General features: G+C 34.1%; 1 protein-coding gene across 1 annotated transcript; it reads left to right on the forward strand.

Annotated features, from left to right (window-relative positions):
• Positions 1–4,091: 4,091 nt before the first annotated feature.
• LOC114258334 (golgin family A protein (DUF1664)) lies at positions 4,092–16,751 on the forward strand. The gene is made up of 11 exons (XM_028198289.2): positions 4,092–4,500; positions 6,215–6,348; positions 9,442–9,529; positions 12,447–12,517; positions 12,674–12,775; positions 12,887–12,976; positions 14,167–14,241; positions 14,342–14,374; positions 14,468–14,548; positions 16,067–16,126; positions 16,216–16,751. The coding sequence occupies exons 1-11, from the start codon at positions 4,446–4,448 to the stop codon at positions 16,399–16,401; spliced, it is 975 nt and encodes a 324-aa protein (XP_028054090.2). The 5' UTR covers positions 4,092–4,445; the 3' UTR covers positions 16,402–16,751.
• Positions 16,752–24,517: the final 7,766 nt, after the last annotated feature.

The following is a 24,517-nucleotide window of genomic DNA, read 5'->3' on the forward strand; positions in this document are numbered from 1 at the left end:
AACATTAAGTTTCACTTGCATGTTGCCAAATGAAACTTCCATAACCCCGGTCCGACAATTGATGCATGCATTGGCCGTAGCCAAGAAAGGTCGACCTAAGATCACCGGGATTTGTTTCTTAGAACTGGCTACCGGTTCCATATCTAACACCAAAAAGTCAATAGGGAAGTAGAACCTATCAACCTTAACTAGCACATCCTCAATCATGCCACGTGGCACTCTAAGGGACCGGTCAGCTAATTGAAGAGTGACAGTAATGGGCTTCAACTCGCCAAGCCCAAATTCCTCGTACACAGAGTATGGCAATAAATTGACACTAGCTCCTAAATCTAATAAGGCCCTATCAATGAAATGGTCCCCTATAATGCATGCAGTGGTTGGGGCACCCGGGTCCTTAAGCTTAGGAGGTGTGTCATTTAACAAGATGGAGTTTACTTGCTCCTTGAGTAGGACCTTTTGGGACACATGTGTCCTAGATTTACGTTTTTGCGTACAAAGGTCCTTCAGAAATTTGGCATATGATAGTACTTGCTTAATCGCCTCCAACAGGGGGAGGTTGATTTTTACCTGTTTAAAGACATCCATCATTGCCTCCATAGATGTCGTCTTCTTATTAAAAGGGGACGGTGTATCAAGGCATTGGGGAAAGGGTGCCTTAGGCACATATGGAGTGCTAGGGACTAAGTCATCCCTCTTAAGTGTTTCCCCTTACCCTTGCTCTCATTAGGTGTACCCCCGTGGTCACCCTTCTTAACTCTAGTTGCATCGGGCGCAACTGACTGAGGCTCTAACTCCCTACCATTTCTCAAAGCAACCATCGCCTGCACTTGCTCATGTTGCTTACCATTCCCACCCGAACTCTCTGCCCCGTATTGTCCCTTAGGGTTGGCCACAGTTTGACTTGGTAATTTTTCCTCCTTTCTCTGATTCATGTTGTTAGCCATTTGACCCAATTGGGTCTCTATCTTGGCAATAGAGTGAGTGTGGGAGTGAACTATCGGTGCTATCCCCTTAAATTCTGACAGAACTTCCAACACCTGAGTCTCAAAGGCAGAGTTGCCCTGAGAAACATGCGGGGGTTGTGATTGCCGGTACGGTTGTGGGGGTCGATAAGGTTATGGTGGTCGGTAGGATGATTGGTTGGCAAAATTATTGAAATTCTGCCTTGGTGGTGGAGGATTGTAAGAAGTGCCTTGTGAAGGGGGTCTCCATAAGAAATTAGGGTGATTTCTCTATCCCGGATTATATGTGTTGGAGTATGGGTCATTACCTGGGTTGGAGAATCCTTGAGCCATATTCACATGCTCTTGGACTAACTCCAGAAATTATGATGCCGAAGGGCACTCACTCAAGTCATGAGCAGGGCTCGCACATATAACACATGCCTTACGGAATTGAGGCTGATCTTGCTGGGTAAGGGCATGTCCCGTAGCTAATAAGTGGTCTATCTTGCGGGATAGTGAATCTACTTGTTGGGCTAACTCTAAGTTTTGCCCGACCTCATAAATGCCCCCTCTTTTCGGGGCTCCAACTACTGGTTGTCGGACTTGCTGGGCTGCGGAGGCATGGTGAAGGGAATTATCACTTAGGTTCTCAAACAATTGCCATGCCTCGACATCATTTTTAGACATAAATGTCCCACCACAGGACGAATCCACCATTTGGCGGTACGGCTCAGTTAAGCCATAATAAAATGTTTGAACAAGTTGCCAATCAGGCACTTGGTGGTGGGGACACTGTTGGAGAAGGTCTCGAAGTCTTTCCCACGTCTCATGGAATTGCTCACTATCCATTTGAGCAAAGTTTGTGATGGCTCGCCTAAGTTGGTTGGTTTTACCTATAGGAAAGTACTTCTCCAAGAATCGTTGCTGTAATTGGTCCCAAGTTATGATTGAATTAGCAGGTAAAGAATTTAGCCAGTGTTTGGCTTTATCCTTTAACAAGAATGGAAACAATCACAACATTAAGACCTCATTTGTGAAATTCTGGATCCTCACTGTCGAGCAAATTTTCAGAAATTCATTCAAATGCTTATAAGGATCATCATGAGTTAGTTAATGGAATGATGGGAGCATTTGTATGGTGCTGGACTTAATTTCATAATGAGCAGCAGTGATGTTGAGTAATTGGATGCATGATAGTGATGTATATGCAGTGGGTGTAAAATAATCCTTAAGGGTCCGGTTAGGCACATTTGGGACATCAGAATTAGCCATCTCTAATGGCTCAATGTATGAATATGAATACTCAAGCCTAGGAACACGGGCAGAAGCCCTAAGTCTCCTAAGAGTCCTTTCTAGTTCAAGGTCCAAACTCCACAATTCAGGGCGACAAGAACGGCGCCCGTACATACACTACCCACACACATACAAAAAGTTCGACTCTATCCACTAAGTTACGAAAGTAGAATGCTAAAAGAGAAATACTCACAGCGGTTTAACGAAAACGCTTTACTTGTCTTGAGGATGCTTGACGTGTAGACGTTGTCTCCAATCTCTATTTGAGCTTTGACTTTCGTTTTAGCACTTTGGTGCTTTGCTTGTGAGTATTTGCTTCTGTTTACTTACTTTAATGCTGCGATTTTTTTATATTTTTAAAGCTCAGCTGCGCTCCGCTTGCACCTCGGTGATAGCTCCAATTTCAAATGCTTTGCACACTTAGCAACACAAAAGCATAAAATCCTAAACTAAAAATTAAAATAAGAATGTAGCTTTAAATTAACTAATTTCGCTAGAAGTCTCCGGCAACAGTGCCAAAATTTGATGAGTCGTTGAACACACCAAAATTAAATACTAAATTACACCAAATTCTTTCAGAATAATGGCAAGTCTAGGTATCGATCCACAAGGACAATTGTGAAATTAAACTAATTTAAGTTTTAAATTCCTAAATTAATTTTGATAAAAAGATTGATTGTTCGTAGCCTAAATTAATAACAAATAAATTAAACTAAGGAATTAAATTATCAATAATAAATGAAATTGAGTTTACTGAATTGGGAGAAAAACTAGGGCAAAGAGTCCACTACTAGCCACATAATTAGGGTTTCCAATTGAAATCAATTATGCTGTGGTTTGAACGGATTAATGCTTCGCAACTACAAGCCCAAAGCATTTAACAAGAAGATCATCACATTCAATGTATGAGCACGAACCATCTCAAGTAATACGAATCGTTCACTCTAAACTAAGGTAGTGATACGACTCGTTCCTCGTAGCATGGTTCGTCTCATACCTTGAATGTGAAGGAATAGAAAACTCATGTATGGATAACATTCAACAATCACAGAAAGACAAATATTTGAAGAGATAATGAAAAATATATATACGAAACTTCTAAATCACCATACAAATGTTCAAACCTTTATATAATTAAAAATAAAAAAGAAAACTAAATAATTACATAGCTAGGGTTTTATCAAAATCCTAGAAAAATGAGACTAGCCACTCATGGAGGAGTGGAAGGAGGTAGATGGAGAAGAAACCACCATGAGAGACATCCTTGAAGCTTTTTGTTTCTCTTCCATTCCAAACCCTAGCCTCTCTCCTTAGGTCAAAACAAGTTCCCTATCCTATTCCAGCCTTTTCCTTGCCTTTTTATACTTTCAATCTTGTCCAAACAGGTTTAAAACGTCGGTTTGACTTTTCCAGAAAAAGTCAATGCACGTGCGAGAAAAGTCAATGCACGTGCGGAAAAGTCAACTCTGTCCAAATTCTGTCTTTTTGCCCATTTTATGCTTCAACGATGTATAACCTGATTGACATTCAACACACATAAAGTATACAGTTTGACCAGCAAGTAAAGTTAAGAGATTCTAATTAATGGCCTCAATGATATACATTTCGGCCTTAATCAATATAGGCCTTTATTGTTAATTTAATAATTTATACATAATTACATCGATATTTATTCTATTAAACAAAATTTAGAATTTTTTTTTATCCTTATATATTTTGTATTTTAAATATTAAATATAATTAAAGGAAATGACAAGATTAGCCTTCTACACCCTTTGCATTTTCAACTTTTTGCCATCATCCTACCCTCATTCCTCAAAACTAATTTCGCCTTATGCATCTAATTTTTGGTTCTTTATTATTTATTTTCATGCCTGTTCTTTGTTAGCTTGGTTAGTGTCATTTCAAAAACTATAGAGATTTTTGTAATTGTCAAAAACCTTACAAAAGATTATTATAATTTAATCTAACTTGAATTAAATAAATATGTTTTTAATAAACCTATTTGTTTAAATTTGCCTTTCAAATATTTTTTGAACAATATCTACGTTGAATATAAAATTTTGAAAAAAAATGACAAATAAATAATTATGCTAAATGTATAGGGTTAAGTGTATTTTCATTAAACATTAAGGGAGGTTAGTGTAATTAACTCTATAAACCATATTGCTTTTTAGTCCAAAAATTGTTCGATTCAGACACGAAAGCATGGCGTTGCAGACTGGGGTTTCGACCTCCAAAGTTCTAATCCTAGTCGGAGCTGGTAATTTCTCTACACACATATATATATACATATACATATACATATACATATACATGATCTCTCTTTGTCTTTGATCATTCTATTGTTGCTGTTTTGATCTGCTTATACTTCAAATTTCAGTTAATTGGATTCTGTATTCTTGCGTTCTTTGATTTGGTACAAATATTGTGCTTAATTGCTTAAACCCTAGAACCCAAATCTTCTTCAAAACTGCATTTCTTTCCTTTATCATATATTTACCCAATTCAATTTTGTTCCCTTGATCTATCTGAATTCAATTTTGTTCTTCTGATTTTTTTCAATTTTTTGTTTGTTTCAAGAATTAGTGTTAGTACATTTGTGAATAGATGGAATTGCCCTTTTAATTCACTACGTAATCTTGAATTGGGGGCACTTTTGTCAATTCACAAAAAATTCGCAATATTAAAGACAGGTAATTCTATTCGTACACCATAGTTTATATGAGAAGATGTTATTTGTGCTGTTTGGATATCAACTTCTAAAAAAAAAACAAAATGTTTGAATATCATCTTCTAAACAAAAATCAATTATCTGAATAAAAATCCTGTTCAATAGTTGATATCTGAACATTTGTATTTTGTTCGGAAGTAGATATCCGAACAGTTGTATTTTGTTCGAAAGTTGATATCTGATGTGTACTGAGACAAAATGTGGTGTGCAAATAGAATCACCCAATAAAGAGATCTAGTGTACTCTAGACATGACTGTTATAGCTTGATCATGGATAATTGTAAACTTGGTATCTGTGTTTCTGAGTCCCTGCCCAGGTTAACTTTTCATTGAAACTTAATTACTTCCTTTACAAACTAGCACAAATTGAAGCATATTATACATATATTCTTATATATCTAGGTGGGTGTACTGCACTAACGGGACATTTTATAATTTTTATGTATTTATTAACTAATAATCTATTTCTCTTTTCATTTTTAAATTAATGCCTACTACACATATAATAGTTTACCATGTAGAATGAGTGGTTGAAAGAAGAGAGAAGATAGGAGTTAAACACATAGTGAGATTGGAAGTGGAGAGCTGAAAGAATGGGGAGAGACTTGGTAGGTGGATATGTAACCGTCTCTAATGACTTACATATTTATCCTCAAGTGATTGGAACAAAACTTTTCACTCATTTGAATTAATCAATTTTGTTTGGATGTTTTTGGAAATAAAATGTGGAACATCTAGGGACGATCATTTTCTCCTGTCCGCCCCACCCTGCTCCACCCCAACAAGGAAGTGGGAGTAGGGGTGGATTTGCCTTTAACTGACCCGACCCAACGCCCCTGAATTGCCCCGATCCGATATGATATGGAACTGGGACGGGTTGCTACAAACCCAGCCCAATCCCATCCCATGACTATACCTAGTCACATGGCTTCGAAAACTGGCTTCACCAAATGGGTGTTGCCATTACAAATTAGTATTATATTGATTAATTAACTATGTACATAATAAAATCAGTACATGTAAATAAATAACTATGAATTTATTACTTTGTTATTGTATCTAGTTCATAAATTTAGTTTCATCTTGTTTATTGTAGTTGCTCATATTGATTATCATAACGCAAGAAGTTTCTTGTATATGTTTCTGATGTCTTTATGTGGTTCGTTCTCTAATGTAGGAGTTTTGGTTTTTTATCATCTATGTTAACATCTGTGCTCATATTTTTTTTTCAACTGCCATTTAGGTCTGACTGGTTCAGTTATTTTGAGAAGTGGGCAATTGTCTGATCTCATTTCGCAGCTTCAGGAGTTAATAAAGGGTGTAAATGAAGTTGAGATCTCACCTGACAAGTATGATAGTGCACTACTTGCAGCTCAGGTATTAGTATTGTTTAGTTGTAATTCCCCTTAGTTATCATTGATAAGGTTGCTTTTCTTGAAGAAGGAAGGAAAAGACAATTGTTATTGTCTTTATCCCAAAACATGAAATTACATTCAAAAAAAGTTTTAATCAACTGTTATTGATAGTATAATGTGTTCCCTGTAAAAGCACTTTTTGTATTAGAAAAGAGTAAAAATATTTAATTATTCTTTAGATAATTCATATGTTATCAGTTTTTAGAAATTTATGTTTTAGCTGAATAATACTAGTTGTCAAATAATTAAAATCTGATCCTAAACTGAAAACACATTACATAAGGAATTGGGGGAATACACAGTTTGGTTGCTGAAACATTGAAGAAATAATTTACCCCACAATATTTTTGTAGTCATAGCATGTTGTAGTCTTTCTCAGTGTTTTTAAATTTTGATTTTGGAAGAAATTTGAAGAACTTGAAAAAGCAACTAATCAAAGAGTTAGCCACAATTTTGAAATGATTAAGAAGAAGAGTTTGTAATTTCTTAAAAATACCTTGAAAGACATGATTGCGTGCCAAGTAAAATCATTATGGTAGTTGCTCGGTGCCTTGGTCTTTTAGGGCATCAATGTAACTAGATTTACAAGCATAAGGCAACTACTGCCCTAGATATCCTAAAAAGCCACCTAGGCTTTTTCAGCACTACCTTTGTGCTGGAATGAAATCCTGAGTCTTCTTCTTGCCTTTGCTAGGGCCTAGACCAAAATGGCCATGGTACTGAGTGCTGTTCTGGTTAATTGGGGGTGCTGGCGGGAGAGGATTATGCAAACCTAACTGCTAACTTTGTTTGCACAAGGTGGCTGCCTTTAGACTTGAGCCTATGTTCTTGTGCTGAAGGTTGTTATAATTGGGATGCTACATTGGATCATTGGAGAAGTTTACAAGATCGGATCGTAGAATTGGATTGAGGGTTGTAAGATCCTACCGAAAAAGATAAATTACGTAATAATTTAATTTAAATAAACATTTTTTAGAAAGTATACACAATACAAGCCTAAACTATACTAAAAGGAAGTGAAGCTATTATGAAAAATATAATATACCATGTAAAATGTAAATATTATGTTATAAAATAGAAGACTCAATGGTAAAAGTTTTGCATTTCATAAAAAAAGAATGTGAAGAAGAAAAGTTTTATAACATAGTACTTTGCAATCTACAAAAATGCATAAAAAAATGAAGGAAAAATATTTAACAAAGTTGAATAGGAAAATAGATTGTGAACTCAAAAGAGCAGCTTGGCCGAATTAGCTTCTCTGGTGGAGTGAGCTCAAGTCACGAAAATAGCCTCTCCAAAGATGGGGTAAAAGTTGCATACATATCGCCCTCCTCAAACCCTTATAAGGCTAAATTTGTTTTTCTGATTAGTTATTTTTCTTAAATTATTGCAATATTTAAATGTTTGTTTTCCTAGTTTTTTTTTTAATCCATTTAATTCAATATTACTTATTTTTTTATTCATTTGGCTCACATAAATTGGTATTTAGACAATAAACATAAAATTTATAATAGAATAGGCCGTAACAATACAAAACAAGACTTACAATTGCAATATTTAAATGTTTGTTTTTCTAGTTTTTTTTTTAATCCATTTAATTCAATATTACTTATTTTTTTTATTCATTTGGATCACATAAGTTGGTATTTAGACAATAAACATAAAATTTATAATAAAATAGGCCGTAACAATACAAAACAAGACTTACAAATTGGATCGGATAGGATCATATTTGGATCGGGATTTCGTGATCCTATAAGATCCAATCATCACGATCGAAAGATCTGACATGTAAGAGATTTTGTACATGATCCAGATCAATTGTGCCCAAATGAATTGTAAGATCATAGGATTGTAAGATCCGGATTGGGATTTTAATACACTCTGATGTACCTATATTCTTTGTGATTGCCTCGTCGGATGTAACTCATCGAACTTAACTTGCATTTCTTTATTTCTTGATGATCTAGGTGATCCAGTGTGTGGGTTACACAATTGAGATTACCACCCCTACCTATAATTTTAAGAAAAACCATCCTATATCTTGAGGAAATCTTCATTGTAAAAACTCATAGGGTATGTTTGGTTTGGATTTGTAGAGTGATTTTGGAAAATTTTTTCTAAAAAATTTGTTTGGTTTGTAAATTTTTCAAAACAATTTCCAAAATCACTTTCTCTCTCGTACCTATCAATCAATCACTTTTTCTCTCTCCTCTCTCATTTTCAATCACTTCTTTTCTCACACACATCTACTTAATTATAACAAAATATTAAATCATTCCAAACTCCCAAACTCCAAAACTACTTTCAAAATACACAACCAAACAAACCAAAAAAATTTCTAAACTCTCTCCCCAAAATAATTTTTAAAAACTACTCTCCCAAAACCAAACCAAACATACCCATAATGTTTATTTTCATTGCTAGGCATGTTGTGTGTTTGTTTGTTTTTCCTTTTTCTTTTCAAATAGAATAATATAAACGCTAAATTATTGAATAAAAGTTCCCAAATGATGAATTGGTAACTTCTGAACTTGGATTAATGACAACCCTTTGAAATTAGTCAATTACTTGGTGATCCTTTTTTCTATCGACTAGAAGCAATTCATTGCCTTGGCTCAACTAGACATTTTGATGGCATAAACTTTAATTACTTTAAATACATAAAGTATAAAAAAGCTAATATGTAGATTGAGTAAGAAAAGTCCCTTGCTTTAGTTGGGCATGTAGGAAATATTGATTTCAAATTAATTGACTTGGGGGGGAAAAAAAAAAAACTTGTAAATGGTTTTTAACTTATCATAAAGATGTTGCATTTAAATGCTACAGATAATCATATTTCATACCTCCTTTTTTCACTCCAAGACATAAGTGAGTGGGTCTCACATGCATTTTATGAATGTAGACCCCATTGCTTTGTCTCTAGGAGTGAGAAAAGGAGGTCGGAAATAGGATTATATGTAGCATTACTCTAGATCTTTAGGTTATTTTATTATCAAGTTATTAAATGTCAAATTTATTTAAATATTTAGTTTTATTTTTCTTTTGTCTACAGATTCGACAATTAGCACAAGAGATCAGGGAGTTAACAGTAGCTCGTCCCATAACCATTTTCAATGGAAACTCTAATTCTACCTCCAATGGTACGTAAATTTAATTTTCTTCTATGTTCTTTACTTAATTTAATCTCTTGAATTTTGAGACCATAGACACTCAACTTTGTCTCCGCTAACTCTTGGGATGAAAGTTTGTTAATTTTTAGGGTGGTGGTTTGCAGTGTTTGTCGATTGGATTGCTTAGAGGGTGTTTGCTTTCTTTCATTTTTTTCCTTCTGTCCTAGTTATGCTCCCCCTTCACCTTTTTGTGCATTTATTTTTGTCTATGCTACTGGTACTTGTTTTTCTTCTTCTTCTTCTTCTTCTTCTTCTTCTTCTTCTTCTTCTTCGTCTTCTCTCTCTCTCTCTCTCTCTCTCTCTCTCTCTGTGTGTATATATAATATAGGGTAAATTACAAACACACACCTTGAGGTTTACTTAAATTACAAATTACAAATTACCCTCTGTGATTCTAGAAATTACATTATGCCCGCTAAGGTTTTTAATTTCATAACAAATAGGTCATTTTATTAATAAATCATCAATTAATTTACAGTTTTTAATAATGTTAAAATTTTATTTCAATTAATAATTCAGATAATTTTATTATTGTATAGGTGAACAGTTAGAATTTTTTTTTTTCAATTAATTCTGTTAAATAAAAAATTCTGACAAGGAAGTATTTGTAATTTTCCAAACCACAGGGGGCAATTCGTATTTTAAGCAAATCTCAGGGGGGTATTCGTAATTTACCCTATAATATATATATTTATATATCATGGGAGGCTCTAAAGGCACCCCAAATTATAGGTTGAACACCCCATATTTTATTTTTAAATACAATTTTGCCCCTAAATTAAATTACTTAAAAGACCTAATTCAAAACCCCAATTCCATCATCCTCAGCTCCAGTCCCTGGTGCCGACATCATGGCGGCAGCACCATAGCCACCCTTCCCCACCTCTAGCTGCACCATAGCCACCACTCACCTCTAGCCACCCCCTAAACGCCTCCCCCACCTCCGGTTGCTACCCTTAGCCCCTTCCCTGCCCCTCCTTCAGCCCCCAAGCGCCTTTTATTTGCCACCACTTCCTCCTCTGCAACCTCCTCACTGCCACCGATGTTGCCGCCTCCCCTCATCCTTCTTTTTTTGGGTTGGAGACCAGATGGGGTGAGGAGAGATAGGATAAAGATTATTGGGGTGTTCAAAGTGAAAAGAAAAAATATTAAATTTAGGCTTGGGGTGTCAAAAGTATTGGGGTGCTCAACCAAATTCTTGTGGTGCATTTAGAATTACCCATATATCATCTATTTCCTTTCTTAAAAAATGCAATGGGTTGTCTCTCTCTGAAAGGTTTCAAGTTAGAAATTACCTGGCTAACATTTAATGATGAAATTTGAGCAATAAAATTTGTTATCCATTATCCTCATGGATTCCACAAATGCAGTCATTTGACAATAAAGTCAATTTCAAAATCCATGCTGCCATGTGGACTGTGCATTTGAAAGTTTTCTTTTATCAACCTCTTACAAAAAATTAGGATACGGACATGGTAGAGATATGGAAAAAAAAAAAAAAATATATATATATATATATATATTTACTATGTATATGAATATAAATTTATAATACGTAGATATGAGAGACATTGATGCATACGTGGGTGTATTATTAATTTTACTATTTTTTTCCCTCTTTGACCCTAAATCAACTTTATAAAATTATAAAAAAAAACCCTACAAAGGTGTCTTGAGGCATGTCCAGACATAGGACAGGCGTGTCCACACACAAGACATGTGTGTCATGAAGTCCCCAACACGTCCTACAAAAAATAATAACTAACAAAATTGATATGAAACGTGGCGCATCGGATTCACATCCCCGCCATGTTGGTGTGCTGCTGTGTTAGATGCAGACACTACTCATCTTAGAGCTTTGGTACTTCTTAGGTTTCAACTTTCAAGACACCATGTTTCATAATTGTAGAAAATGGTTGACTGTTCTCTTTTGTTTCCTTGAATGATTTAGGGCTATATGACAAATCAAGCATATTGACTTGGCAAAGAAATGCATTGAGATTGATTTGGCAAAGAAATCTTCCTGAAGGATTCGTGTTTCTATTTTCCATTGAGATTGATTTGGAAAAGAAATGCATGGAGTAAGCTGGGTAATTAATCAAGTTTTAATCCCTTGAAAAGAATGCAGCTCTCTTCCATGGTGCTAGGTGCCTAGGAGTGCACTAACTCTAACATGATCCTGAGTTATGGTTTTCTTCCTTGGGACATACCTTCAAATCTAAAAGACCCTCACTGATAGCAAACTCTTGAATGCTGGCAAAGAAAAGAACTTTGGCCAGTATAGACTGATGTATGTGATGATACTATTGTTTAGTAGACTAGCGATCTTCAGACCAATGTTATGATAAACCAATCAAGAATCAACCTGCAATTGTAAAATTTTACCTTATTGTTACAGGAGAGAAAACTGACATAAGTACACTACTGGTGGAAGATCTGACTCTATTCTGAACCACTAAGAAGCCAACTAATAAATTAACTTTTGAGCCTTCATACGGATTTGTGCTAAAGAGCATTTATTGAATCTTAAAGCTTCAAAGCAACTTTTTAGTTGCTGTATTGATCAAAATTTCAAAACTTATTGACATGCATCCAAATATCAACTTTGTCCTTACAAAACCAAAAAAAATCTTTATTAAGCACATACCCATTCTACCAAAACGATAGATTACTGAGAATTAATGTTAACCATGCCAGATGTATGGTTTCGTGTAATTCCACATAACTGTTTTCTATAATAGACCACTGAGATTCATAGGCATTTACATCTTATGTTTTGTGTTCGTTTTAAGCCTTAAAAGTGGTGCACAATATCATCCTTGTTATGGGGTCCTGCTTGAGGAGTTTCATGAATCTAATATGCTCGCATGTTTTTGTGTCCGCACAGGGAGTGCTACATCATACTTGCTGCCAGCTGCAGCACTTGGAGCAATGGGATATTGTTACATGTGGTGGAAGGTATGATTTTATTAGTGACCTTAAAAGCCATTGAAACCTCTTTTTTTGGGTGAAAAATTCAATTCTATTCTATTTGATGTTGGCTTTGCAAGTGTATGTATGTTTGTTAATCATGACTGAATCTATTTATTTTAATCTCTTTCCTTTACAATACAGGGCTGGTCACTATCTGATGTTATGTTCGTAACAAAGCATAATATGGCAAATGCTGTTGCAACTGTGTCAAAACAGTTAGAGCACGTATCTGAAGCATTGGCTGTAAGTAGGATAATTATTTGGACTGTGTAATTACTGCTTTCTCTTGTTGGAGTTCTTTAATCATGGTGTTTGCAATAGTCCTGATTTTTTCTTTAATATTGATTTCTGCAGTCAACAAAGAGGCATTTAACGAAGAGGCTGGAAAATTTGGATTGGAAGCTGGATGAGCAGAAGGAAACATCTAAGCTCATTGCAAATGATGTGGGTAACATTTTTCTAGTTCAGGTCTTGATGCATGATTTTTTGTGATTAACATGCACTGAGATCCTGTCCACCCAAGCAAGACGGTCTTATTATCATGTGTGACATAGTTCTATTCCACTTTCCCTTAGTTATGTATTAAGATTGATAGATGATCAACTTTCATTTCATTACAGTAAGAGAATCACTTGGTTAAGGTCCTATGGACTTTTCTATATTAGGCTTGGTGTAGAATTTGATTCCAGAGGAGAAATGTTGAGAACCTGCCAAACTACTGAACAACTGAACAAGAAGAAAAAAAGAAACTACTCAAAGAATGAGAATAAGAAGACGATAGAGAAGTAGAAAAGAATCACAGAAGTAGGGGAAAAAAAAAAAAAAAAAAAAAAAAACTCTTGCGTGATGGATAGCCTCGCTCTCCCACACATTGATTCCTCCACCCTGTACTTTGTTGATATGAAAGTTTTCAAGGTGCAAGAATGGCTGCCTGTTCCTTGATTTCCTTACTTTACAGTTCTTTTTTCTCCCATGCCCCTCCTATCCCTTTTATTTATATTTAGGCTTGGTTTGGCATCTCATAAAAAAGTCAAAAAGTCAAAGTCACTATCCTATTTATGTCACATCATCCTATTTAAGTTACATCATCTCTCTACCACATCACTTCAAACCCAACCCATATTTCATAAAAAGTCGAAAAGTGAACTTATTTAGATCATCACAAACCACCCCTTATTTTACTTTGAGATCAAAATTTTACATGGAAAGTGATGAAAAAATCATGTCAAAACCGTAGGAAGATTGACCATCTCTGAATATAATTGCATTATAGTTTTTTAGGTTTTGCAGTGGTTGAGTTTCATGGACAACAATTAAGACATACTAAAGGTTGGGAGGTGTAGGGCAGTCAAGAAAGGGATTTTCTGGATTAGGATTGTGAATATGGGATCAACTGAAGTCTAGATATTCCTACAGTTAAACAGTTTGAATCCTGGTTGCAGCTGGAGACATAGGAAATGCACTGATATTTGTTATATTAATTGCATTGTTGTCACCTATGCCAACTTAAGATGGGGTTTGCGTTTGATTAAAATAAAGAGAAGAGGACAACGATGTCACAAATTGCACTAGGGGTGGTGCATCTTAGCTATACTGGTTTCCTTATGTTCTTTTTCAATTTGCTTTGTCTGCAGGTAAGTGAGGTGAAATCAAATCTTAATCAAATTGGGTATGACATTGAAATAATCAATCAGATGGTGTCTGGGTTGGTGAGTTACAATTTTTATATTTTGTCTATAGGGCTAAACTTGAATCAAGAAAATGGGATTACTGCTTTACTGATGTTGTAATCGTTGATCAACACAACAGGAAGGAAAGATTGAGCTTCTCGAAAGCAAGCAGGTTACCTATCTGATTCCATAACAACCACGCATGCCTCCTCTACTCTCTATTTGATTAATCTTTTATTGCTTCCTTGTTTTCTACATCATGCAGGATACAACTAATTCAGGTCTGTGGTATCTTTGCCAATTAGCGCGAGGCATGAAAGATGGGCTAAGTACAAAACCTTTTCAGGTCTGATGGTCTACTACACTTGCACTTTTTATGCCTTACTGCGAGAAAGAAGCCCACTGTGCAATTGCTTATGACCCACCAATAATTGGACTTCAAAAGCTTTGAGTCTGACTAGGTATTCATTTTGGCCGCCCAAACGTGTGTTTGGGGCTCAAATGCAATTACAAGGGAAGGTTCCAAGAGTAGTGTCCACATTTTAAAATGTGGCCTACAGCAGAAAGCTACCAGGGGTAGCTTTTGCTCAAACACGATTTTTGATTTCAGTTTTCCCCCATCTTGACTTTGCCCAATTAGGTATATCCAATTGTACACTTCCTCTCTTTCCATATAATGCAATCTGTCACTGCGAGCTGGCAACCAATTGCTGCCAATCCAGCTTGTGGCCTTTCCTGTCAGCCATGTCACTGTTGACGTTTCTTATTTAGTTTTTGGTTTTATTTTATTTTATTACTTATCTTTTACTTTTGTTGTTTTGTGGAGATTTTGGCTGGATAGTTAGAAGTTCACCAAAGAGTGGCAGAACATGTCAGGGGGGATGACTGGAAGGGTAATGGAAACAATCTCAGTGAGAGAGAGAGAGGACAGTGGAGAACTAGAGCTCAAAACCTCACACTCTAGAGTTGTGTTGTTGTGTAAGGGGAGTAAAAACCCTTATATATAGAAGGCAAGTACTTGGCGTAGTCTGAATATCTGAGAATGGCAATGTATCTGTAGGGAATTGTTAGGTGTGTTAGGATTTAGTTACACTGTTAGGATTGCCTTTTAGTGAGAAGTAGAGTTTAGTGGTGATGTTTTTCTATCTGTTGGTCTGGCCTATGGGCTTGTCCCATGCGGGGTCTAGCAATGAGTGAAGCTTCTATCTCTAAACTCAATGTCCTCCGGTGCCTGCCAAATAACTTCAATTGTCTCACGGCATCTAGAACACCAGACTGATTATGGGCATGACAATCTTGGGGTTCAATCTGGAGGTCCACTTTTGTGTCCAAACATGGGTTCAGGATTGCCCTGGATACGTAGTCCAATCCCATGGCCCCTCCCAAACAAACACAGAGAAAAGTAAAACAGAATATTTCCTGGAGTTCTCAAAACTGAATCCTTGTTAGTTTTTTAAACAATTGTACATCATACAGTAGTAGGGACCAGGGAGATTTTAATTTAGTGGGATTTTGTACTTACATATGGGGATGTGAATTTGGTTCCTACACCTTCTATTAGGAAATGTTGTTAGAACTACTTCCTAAATCGTTGGCTTGAGAGAATATTGCCAATAATAAATAGCATGCATAATAGTGGTGTTTTATATGAGGGGGGAAAAAGACACTACCCTTAAATTGAGAACACGTGATATAATTATGTGGCACCAGTATGAGTCCAACTCTTCTAAATTGTTGCAACTGTGCATGAACAATACTAGTAATCTCATTTTTCTTTCCTGAATCTCTGAGGGACGAGCATTTAGCTCGTCATTGATCTACAACGAGTTATTAATGAGTTATTTCTGTTCTTGTAATTGGACAGGATGTTGGGGCCAAGTTAACAGACCATTCGACGTTAACATATGGAGCGAATTCGCTGAAGGTATGTTGATGGGTTGAATACATTTTCTTGACTGGAGTTCACATGCATTTCACTTTCACAGCTGAGATGGTCCAAAAATGATCTTTCAGGGGCTTCAGTTCATTGCGGAATCCAAAGAGCCAAGTGCAATAGAAGAATCAACGATAAACACAAACAAAAAAATTGATGCTAGTGACAGTCCTGCCAAACGTGTTTCAACTATTAAAACAAGAATTCACAGGTCTTATCCGGTTGGAATGTCTTTGACAAGGGATATCTTGGGTCCATACGTGTGATTTTCTAGTTAAAAGAAGGAAAAAAATGGAAGAAGTATATAAACATCATGATCGATTTTGGGAGTGGCATTCTTTATTGTTGATCGTACGAGGCTGTATGATCGTGAGAATTTACATATTTTTTTGCCAACAATTTAAGGGTTGTATTGTGGTTATAGTGGTTGTTGGCCTTCATTTGTTTCGTCTTCTTTTCTTTAATAATAGAGGGGAAGCTGATGCTGATGGATCACGCCCAGATTCATGGGCGGTCTTTAACTGTTGAAAAACATTTATGATGTTTTTGTTGTATCCATAATTTCAATGATACACATTTCAAATAGGGTATCATCTCCTTGATGGTTTTGATTCAAGTGACTATAGCATAATGAGTTTTGTTTTATGGTTGCACCAACTCTATCAATTGGCATGCTTATTTTATGAATGAAATTATTCATAAACCTACTATGGTTTGCTGAGTAATTGTAAGAAATCAGATGGAAAGTAAAGAGAGTTGTTAGAGCATTTCTAACTCTTCACTCAAATTTATCAAATTGCACTTAAATTTGATAAAAAAGTTTGATCTAATATCATGCTTTTTAGGGGAGTGATTTGAGATTTTATCAAATCACCGGTCAATCTGGAGGATGACCGGGAAGATGACTGGCAGTTGACTGGCCAATGTAAATTTTAAAATTTTTTTTGCATGGAGGTGGTTGGCCGGGGGACATTTGGCTTGTCATCTGGTGCTCAAGAGTTAACGGCTCTCTATAGTAATTTGGTGAAAGGTTCAACATTCTCAATTTGTTGAAAAATTTGAGATATCCTCAATTTGATGAAACAAAAGATGAAGCATTGGAGTACCAGTTACGATTTTTTTATCAAATTTAAATTTGATGAAACAAAAGATGAAGGATTGGAGATGGTTTTAAAAGCTTAAGGGTTGGAATGGTCGTTTGAAACTTGGAAAAATATACTTGTGGTCCTTAAAATATGTGTTTCATGTCATTTTAGTTTTTCAAATTTGTTAATTTTGTCCTTAAAATTTCTAAATTTAGGTAAAATTAGTCCACTTTTAAAGCTGTTTAAATTGTTAACGGAATAATTATAAATTTTAACTATGGCGTGGAAAGTATACATTTTGTGTCATTTTGGTCTTCAAAAATTTTAATTTTATTAATTTCGTCCTTCAATATTGTAAAGTAATGTTTCATCTTCATCATTAATGTTTCAGGATTGAATTGACAAAATTAAAATTTTAGGGTAATGTTAGAGACTACAAAAGATTTATCAAAATTTCTATTAAATAACTCACATGGGTGTGGGACCCGCATGGGCATTTTGAAAAATTTTAAGAATTAAAGTGACACAAAAAACATACTTTAAGGAGTATATGAAATTGGACTAAATTGACTCAAATATTTTACATACTTTTTCAAGGTTTGATCTCGGTTATCAATTTTTTACTTGAAATTGGACCAAATTGGAAATTTTAAGGACAAAATTAATAAAATTAAAATTTAAAGGACTAAAATGACACAAAATTATCATATATATATATATATATATATGTGCATTTTATTCTTAGAACTCACTGTTAAGTTTAGTTGATTGGAACGAAGTGGAATGGGATGATAATTCCACGAAAAGGTCCATTCTCAGAATTAGTTCACCAAATAAATGATAGAAAAAACAATGGAAATGGAATACAAGAGAATGATAGTCATTCATAAGGAGGCTAATGAGTGATCATTTTATTCTAAATAAAGATTGAGAGCTCTAATTTTGGAACTCTAAAAAGAGCTCTAGTGATGTGGCAATAAGTGGGGTTCACATGTGATGTGATATGTGTGCCTATGTTTTTTTTTTTGCCACATTACTAGAACTCTCTTTAAAATTCTAAAATTAGAGCTCTCTATCATTTATATTTTCATTCCACTGAACAAACACTATAAGTGATTAAAATAATTTTACAGCCCACATTGAACTTTTCAAGATAATTTAAACAGTTAGGGAAATCCTCTCAATCTCATTTGCATTGAACTTCCTGGACTTATAATGTACAAGCCACTTCTTTATTCTGTAGTTGAATAAAAAAATTGAGTAGGGATTTGTGGAGAGAAAGAAAATGAAAAGGAAAAGTAAAAAAAAATAAAAATAAAATAAAATAAAAATTTCCATTTCATATATTTCATAATTTTTATTTCCCTCCACTAATTGCTTCTCAAATCTTTAATCCAAACATAACTTAAAAAAACCACCTTTAATGCTCCACATCATTTCGTAGATAGCGGATCTTCAATTAGTCAAAAGAAAAGCAAAGAAAAGAAAATGAGAGAAAAGTTACTAGTAAGTAAACAAAATAATGAGAAACCCTTTTTCTTATTGTGAAATGCTTCGGACCCCCACTGGGGGTCGACCCCCAGTGAGGTGGCGTGTCATGATTGGGTAAAAAAAAAACTGATTTTTTTTTTTTTTTTTTTTTTTTTTGAGTTTCAACCAGTGGGGGCTCGCCACCTCACTGGGGGTGCGACCCCCACTGGGGGTCTGCAGCATGGTTGTTTCTTATTAACAATTGTAGCAGCCTTTATTTATTCCCAAACAATCAAGCATACAAAGGCATTACACACTTGGAAAAAAAAAAAAAAAACGTAAGACCAAGGATCTCTGCATTCAAATCTTTAGAAGAACCAAATTGGACTAACACATAATATACATATAACAAGTTTATGGATATAGAATCAATTACAGAATCAACTATATAAAATATTAATATCTTTTTATGATGGTTCTCACAATCTGATATGTATAATCAGAATTTATTTATGCGATTGGTTCTGTCGATAGTAATAGTATCATTCTCGGCAACATTCGGGAAATTTAGTGCAAGGACACTGCATTATGAGGTCACGGGCAAACCCTCTTGTAGTATCTGGGTCTCTTGTGGTAGCCACCACAATTGGTGCAATGACTGTGAACATGGTCACAATTAGGAGCACAATCATGAACACCTTCAAAAGCACAAGTCGAAGAAGCTTTTCCATTCTCAAAATCAAGAAAGCAATATGTCAAACTCTCAAAAAGAAAATGGATGGATCAAAATGTTTTTGCCCACTTCCATTTATATATGAAATGGAATGACCCAATTTGGCAAGTAATTATTTTAGTTAAAAAATTAAAAAAGTTGCTTAAAAAAATAAACAGTCAAAAAAGTTTTTAATTCATACCAAAAAATCAAAGCTTATTACTTATTCAAACTATTTTTTGCAATTTTTTTTCTTCTTAAAAGGTCAAAAAATTCTTCCTTAACATATTTATTTTTTTACCTTATATTTTTGTCAAAAAAACCCAATAATTGGCCTCGTTTGACAAGTGACTTTTTTAGTCAAAAAGTCACTAAAAAAACAAAAGGCCAACAACCCATACAAAAAATTCAAAGATTCTTTTTTTTTTTTACTTTTTGCACATCTTTTCGTAAAAAGTCAAAAAATTGTTTCAAACATACTAATTTTTTTTATATCATATTTTAGTCAAAAAAATTAAAAAATTACCAAAAAAGTCTGTTCCCAAAAGTCACTTTATTGTTTTCGAAACTTTCTTGCCTTTAATAAGTTGTTTAAAATTTTGTGTTAAAAAAATTACTAAAAAAACAATGAAAATAAAAAGTAAATCTTAGGCATAAAGTTTCCAGATTTCATGCAAGTCATGACTCATGAGTAGATTGTTTAAGACGGAAAATCGTAGGCACAAAAGATTCACCAAAAAGGGTAGTGTATGCAGCTTTATTTAAAATCATTGGATTAAAATAAATTGATTTTGATTATTAAATTTTTTAATGTTAAAATAAGGATACTTGTTCAATCGGTTACTTATGTATTTTTGCTTTTTTAAAATTTTTAAGAATAAGTTTACGTGAATTATGTGTTAACTTACGCATTTTTGTGACATAATTTACATGAATTTGTGAAAAATTACGCATTTTTATAAAATCAAAGTTGTTTTTCTAAGAAGTTACTCATATTTGTTTTTACTTATGTATTTTTATGAAACCACTTATGTGAGTTGTGAAAATTTACGTATTTTTGTATTATTCTAAATTTTTGAGAGTAAACTTATGTGAATTTTGTTTTAACTTACACATTTTTGTGAAATTACTTACGTGAATTGAGAAAACTTATGGATTCTTGTGAAATCAAAGTTTTCTCCAATAACTTACTCATATTTGTGTTCATTTAACCTCCTTCCCCAGCCTCTTTTTGGGTTGGCCGGCCGCCGTTTTTGGCTATGGTGGTCGGCTGGCCTAGCTCGTTTCGGCGGCTGTTTTGTTAGTTTTTTCCTTCAATAAACTTGAGTCTTCCATCTTCTACACCTAGGTGTGTTTTTCGTTGCTGCGAGAGTTTCATTCAGGGGCTGTCCAGGTTGTCATCGGCTGTCTTCTTGTGTTTCAATCTTGCTGTTATAGCTGATTCATCAAGGGAGTCCAGGAATTTCATTCGAGCACTTTTGGCGAGTAAGAGCTTGAGGGGTGCACTCTGGTTCGTAGGCGTTTCAGTTCTTTCCGGTTTGCACTCGAGCGCCCCTCCTCGTATGAGAGTCTGAGGGGTGAAGGCCTGTGTCCCAGCGGGTGGTCGGTGTTCGGTAGGTATGTGGAGTGGGTTGTAGGGGAGTTGGTAGAGTGCTCGAGTGGGCTGTAGAGTGGGTCTGTGGTTATGGAGTTTTGTGCAGGGGAGTTTTGTGCAGGTGTGGATCTATTGGGTGTGATTGCGGGTGTGGATCTGTGTTGTGCAAGGGAGTTTTTTCAGCTTTCGAGCAGGTGGCTATAGAGTTTTTCGGCCAGCATGCAGCAGGCGTGAAGCAGCGGAGCGTGCAGATGGCGTGCAGCAGGCGTGGGTATGGGCATCGTATAGTGCTGTCAGGTGTCGGGTGTGAAGTAGGGTGGCGTTGGGAGTTGTTAGCAGCATAGGTGTAATGATCTTGTTTTCAACATAGTAGGTCGGCCTTGGCAGAGGCGTGGATGTTAATTAGATGGGTTCTTAGTTCGAGCTGCTTTGGGAGTTAGTTTAGTTATTTCTAGTTTGGTTTTGGTGTTTTGGTGGGTTGATTATGTGGAGATTCATGTATTTTAATTTTTTTAGTTAAGTTCTTCTTAACTTTTTTTTTTCTTTAAAAAAAAAAGTTTCGAGAGGCTTAGGGGTTGGTTGTATGAGTGGGCATAGCAGTAGTAGGGGTATTTTTATACTTCCGAATCTCTCTCGATGCATGTCATCTTCCTGTACTTTTAATTTCATGCTGTTAAATGAAATTTTTCTTTGCTGATCAAAAAAAAAAAAAAAAAAAAAATTTAAGCATTTTTATGAAATAGCTTACGTGAGTTGTGAAAATTTACGAATTTTTGTAAAATCAAAGTTTTCTTTAATAACTTACTCGTATTTGTGTTCACTTATGCATTTTTGTGAAGGCACTTAGGTGATTTGTGAAAATTTACGCATTTTTGTGTTGTTCTAAATTCTTGGGAGCAAACTTACGTGAATTTTGTGTTAACTTACACATTTTTGTGAAATCACTTATGTGAGTTGTGAAAATTTACGTATTTTTGTGGAAATCAAACCTTTTTTTTAAGGACTTATTCGTATTTGTGTTCACTTACACTTTTTTGTAAAATCACTTATGTGAGTTGTGAAAACTTATGCATTTTTGTGTTATTCTAAAATTTTGAGAATAAACTTACGCGAATTTTGTGTTAACTTATGTATTTTTATAAAATCACTTATGTGAATCGTGAAAACTTACGTATTTTTATGAAATCAAAGTTTTCTTCAATGACTTACTTGTATTTGTGTTCACTTATGCATTTTTGTGAAATCGCTTACGCGAGTTGTGAAAACTTACGCACTTTTATGAAATCAAAGTTTTCTTTAATGACTTACTCATATTTTTGTTTATTTACGTATTTTTACGAAATCACTTATATGATTTGTGAAAACTTATGTATATTTGTATTGTTTTAAATTTTTAAGAACAAACTTACATGAATTTTGTATTAACTTACATATTTTTGTGAAAATCACTTATATGAATTGTGAAAATTTACGTATTTTTGTGAAATCAAAGTTTTTTCCAACGACTTACTACTATTTGTGTTCACTTATGCATTTTTGTAAAATCACTTATGTGAGTTATGAAAACTTACATATTTTTGTGTTGTTCTAAATTTTAATGAATAAACTTATGCAAATTTTGTGTTAAGTTACACATTTTTGTAAAATCACTTACGTGAGTTGTGAAAATTTATGCATTTTTATGAAATCAAAGTTTTCTCTAATGACTTATTCGTATTTATGTTCACTTACACATTTTTGTGAAATCACTCACATGAGTTGTAAAAACTTACTCATTTTTATGAAATCAAAGTTTTCTCCAACGACTACTCGTATTTGTGTTCACTTATGCATATTTGCAAAATCACTTATGTGATTTGTTAAAATTTACGTATTTTTGTAAAATCACTTACATAAGTTGTGAAAATTTATGCATTTTTGTGAAACCAAAGTTTTCTCCAACGACTTATTTATATTTGTGTTCACTTACGCATTTTTGTAAAATCACTTATGTGAGTTGTGAAAATTTATGTATTTTTGTATTGTTCTAAATTTTTTGGAACAAACTTATGCGAATTTTGTATTAACATACATATTTTTATGAAATCACTTATGTGAATTGTGAAAACTCATGCATATTTGTGAAATCAAAATTTTTTCCAACGATTTACTCCTATTTATGTTCACTTACGCATTTTTGTGAAATTACTTATGTGAGTTGTGAAAACTTATGCATTTTTGTGACATCATTTACGTGAGTTGTGAAAATTTATGCATTTTTGTGTTATTCTAAATTTTTATGAAAAACTTTGTGTTAACTTATGCATTTTTGTGAAATCACTTTCATGAGTTGTGAAAATTTACGCATTTTTGTAAAATCAAAAATTTTTCCAACTACTAACTCGTATCTGTGTTCACTTACACATTTTTATGAAATTACTTACGCATTTAAGTGTTGTTCTAAATTTTTATGAACAAACTTAAGCGAATTTTGTGTTAACTTACGTATTTTTGTGAAATCATTTATGTACATTGTGAAAACTTATGTATTTTTGTGAAATCGAAGTTTTCTTCAACAACTTACTCGCAAATGTGTTCACTAACGCATTTTTGTGAAATTACTTGCGTGATTTGAAAAAATTTACGCATTTTTATGTTATTCTAAATTTTTATAAAGAAACTTATGCAAATTTGTGTTAATTTACGCAAATTTGTGAAAACATTTACATGTGTATAATATGAATTATTATTTTAATAGTGTTTACCTGTAAGTTGACTCGCTTAGCAGGTCAACAATGCATAACTTTTAACACAAATCTGTATGAGTACTAATAGAAAGATATATAACCTAAACAAAATATATATATATATATATATAAAGAAATATGTATACCTTGCATTGATATGCAAGACATACGTAAGAATCCTCCGTCCTCGGGCTATATCACAAAAGCCTAGTTGGTAGCATGATTTTTGAGGTCTTTAGCTTAAGATTTCTAATAATATTTTTTTTTAGAAGAGTAATGACAATATAAAATTTTATATTAGTTTAGGTCCTCCAAAATACATGGTGATAAAATTTTATAATTTTTTAAATTATTTGAAAATTTAAAAATTTTCAAATTTCCAAAAGGATAAGGGAAGCAGGAGGGGGAGGAAGGAAAATGAATAAATGGACAAGATTTAAAATAATCACAGTGCAAAATATAGTTTAAATACAAATTAAACAACTTACAAATAATCATACTGCAAAATATAGTTTAAATACAATCACAGTGCAAAATATAGTTTAAATACAAATTAAACAACTTACAAATAATCACAGTGCAAAATATAGATTAAATACAATCACAGTGCAAAATAGAGTTTAAATACAAATTAAACAACTTCCAATATTTACTAGAAGTAACTGCAAGGAGTTGCTTCAAAATACATGACTTGTAAATAAAATTAATTACAATTTAAAGGTTGTTTGGAATGAGCTAAATAAGTACACTTTTTATCTTTTTACGAAAAGATGTACAGAAAAGTAGAGAGGTGAT

This window comes from Camellia sinensis, chromosome 7, assembly GCF_055761805.1.
Source record: "Camellia sinensis isolate YWXY chromosome 7, ASM5576180v1, whole genome shotgun sequence".
Classification (NCBI taxonomy): Eukaryota; Viridiplantae; Streptophyta; class Magnoliopsida; order Ericales; family Theaceae; genus Camellia; species Camellia sinensis.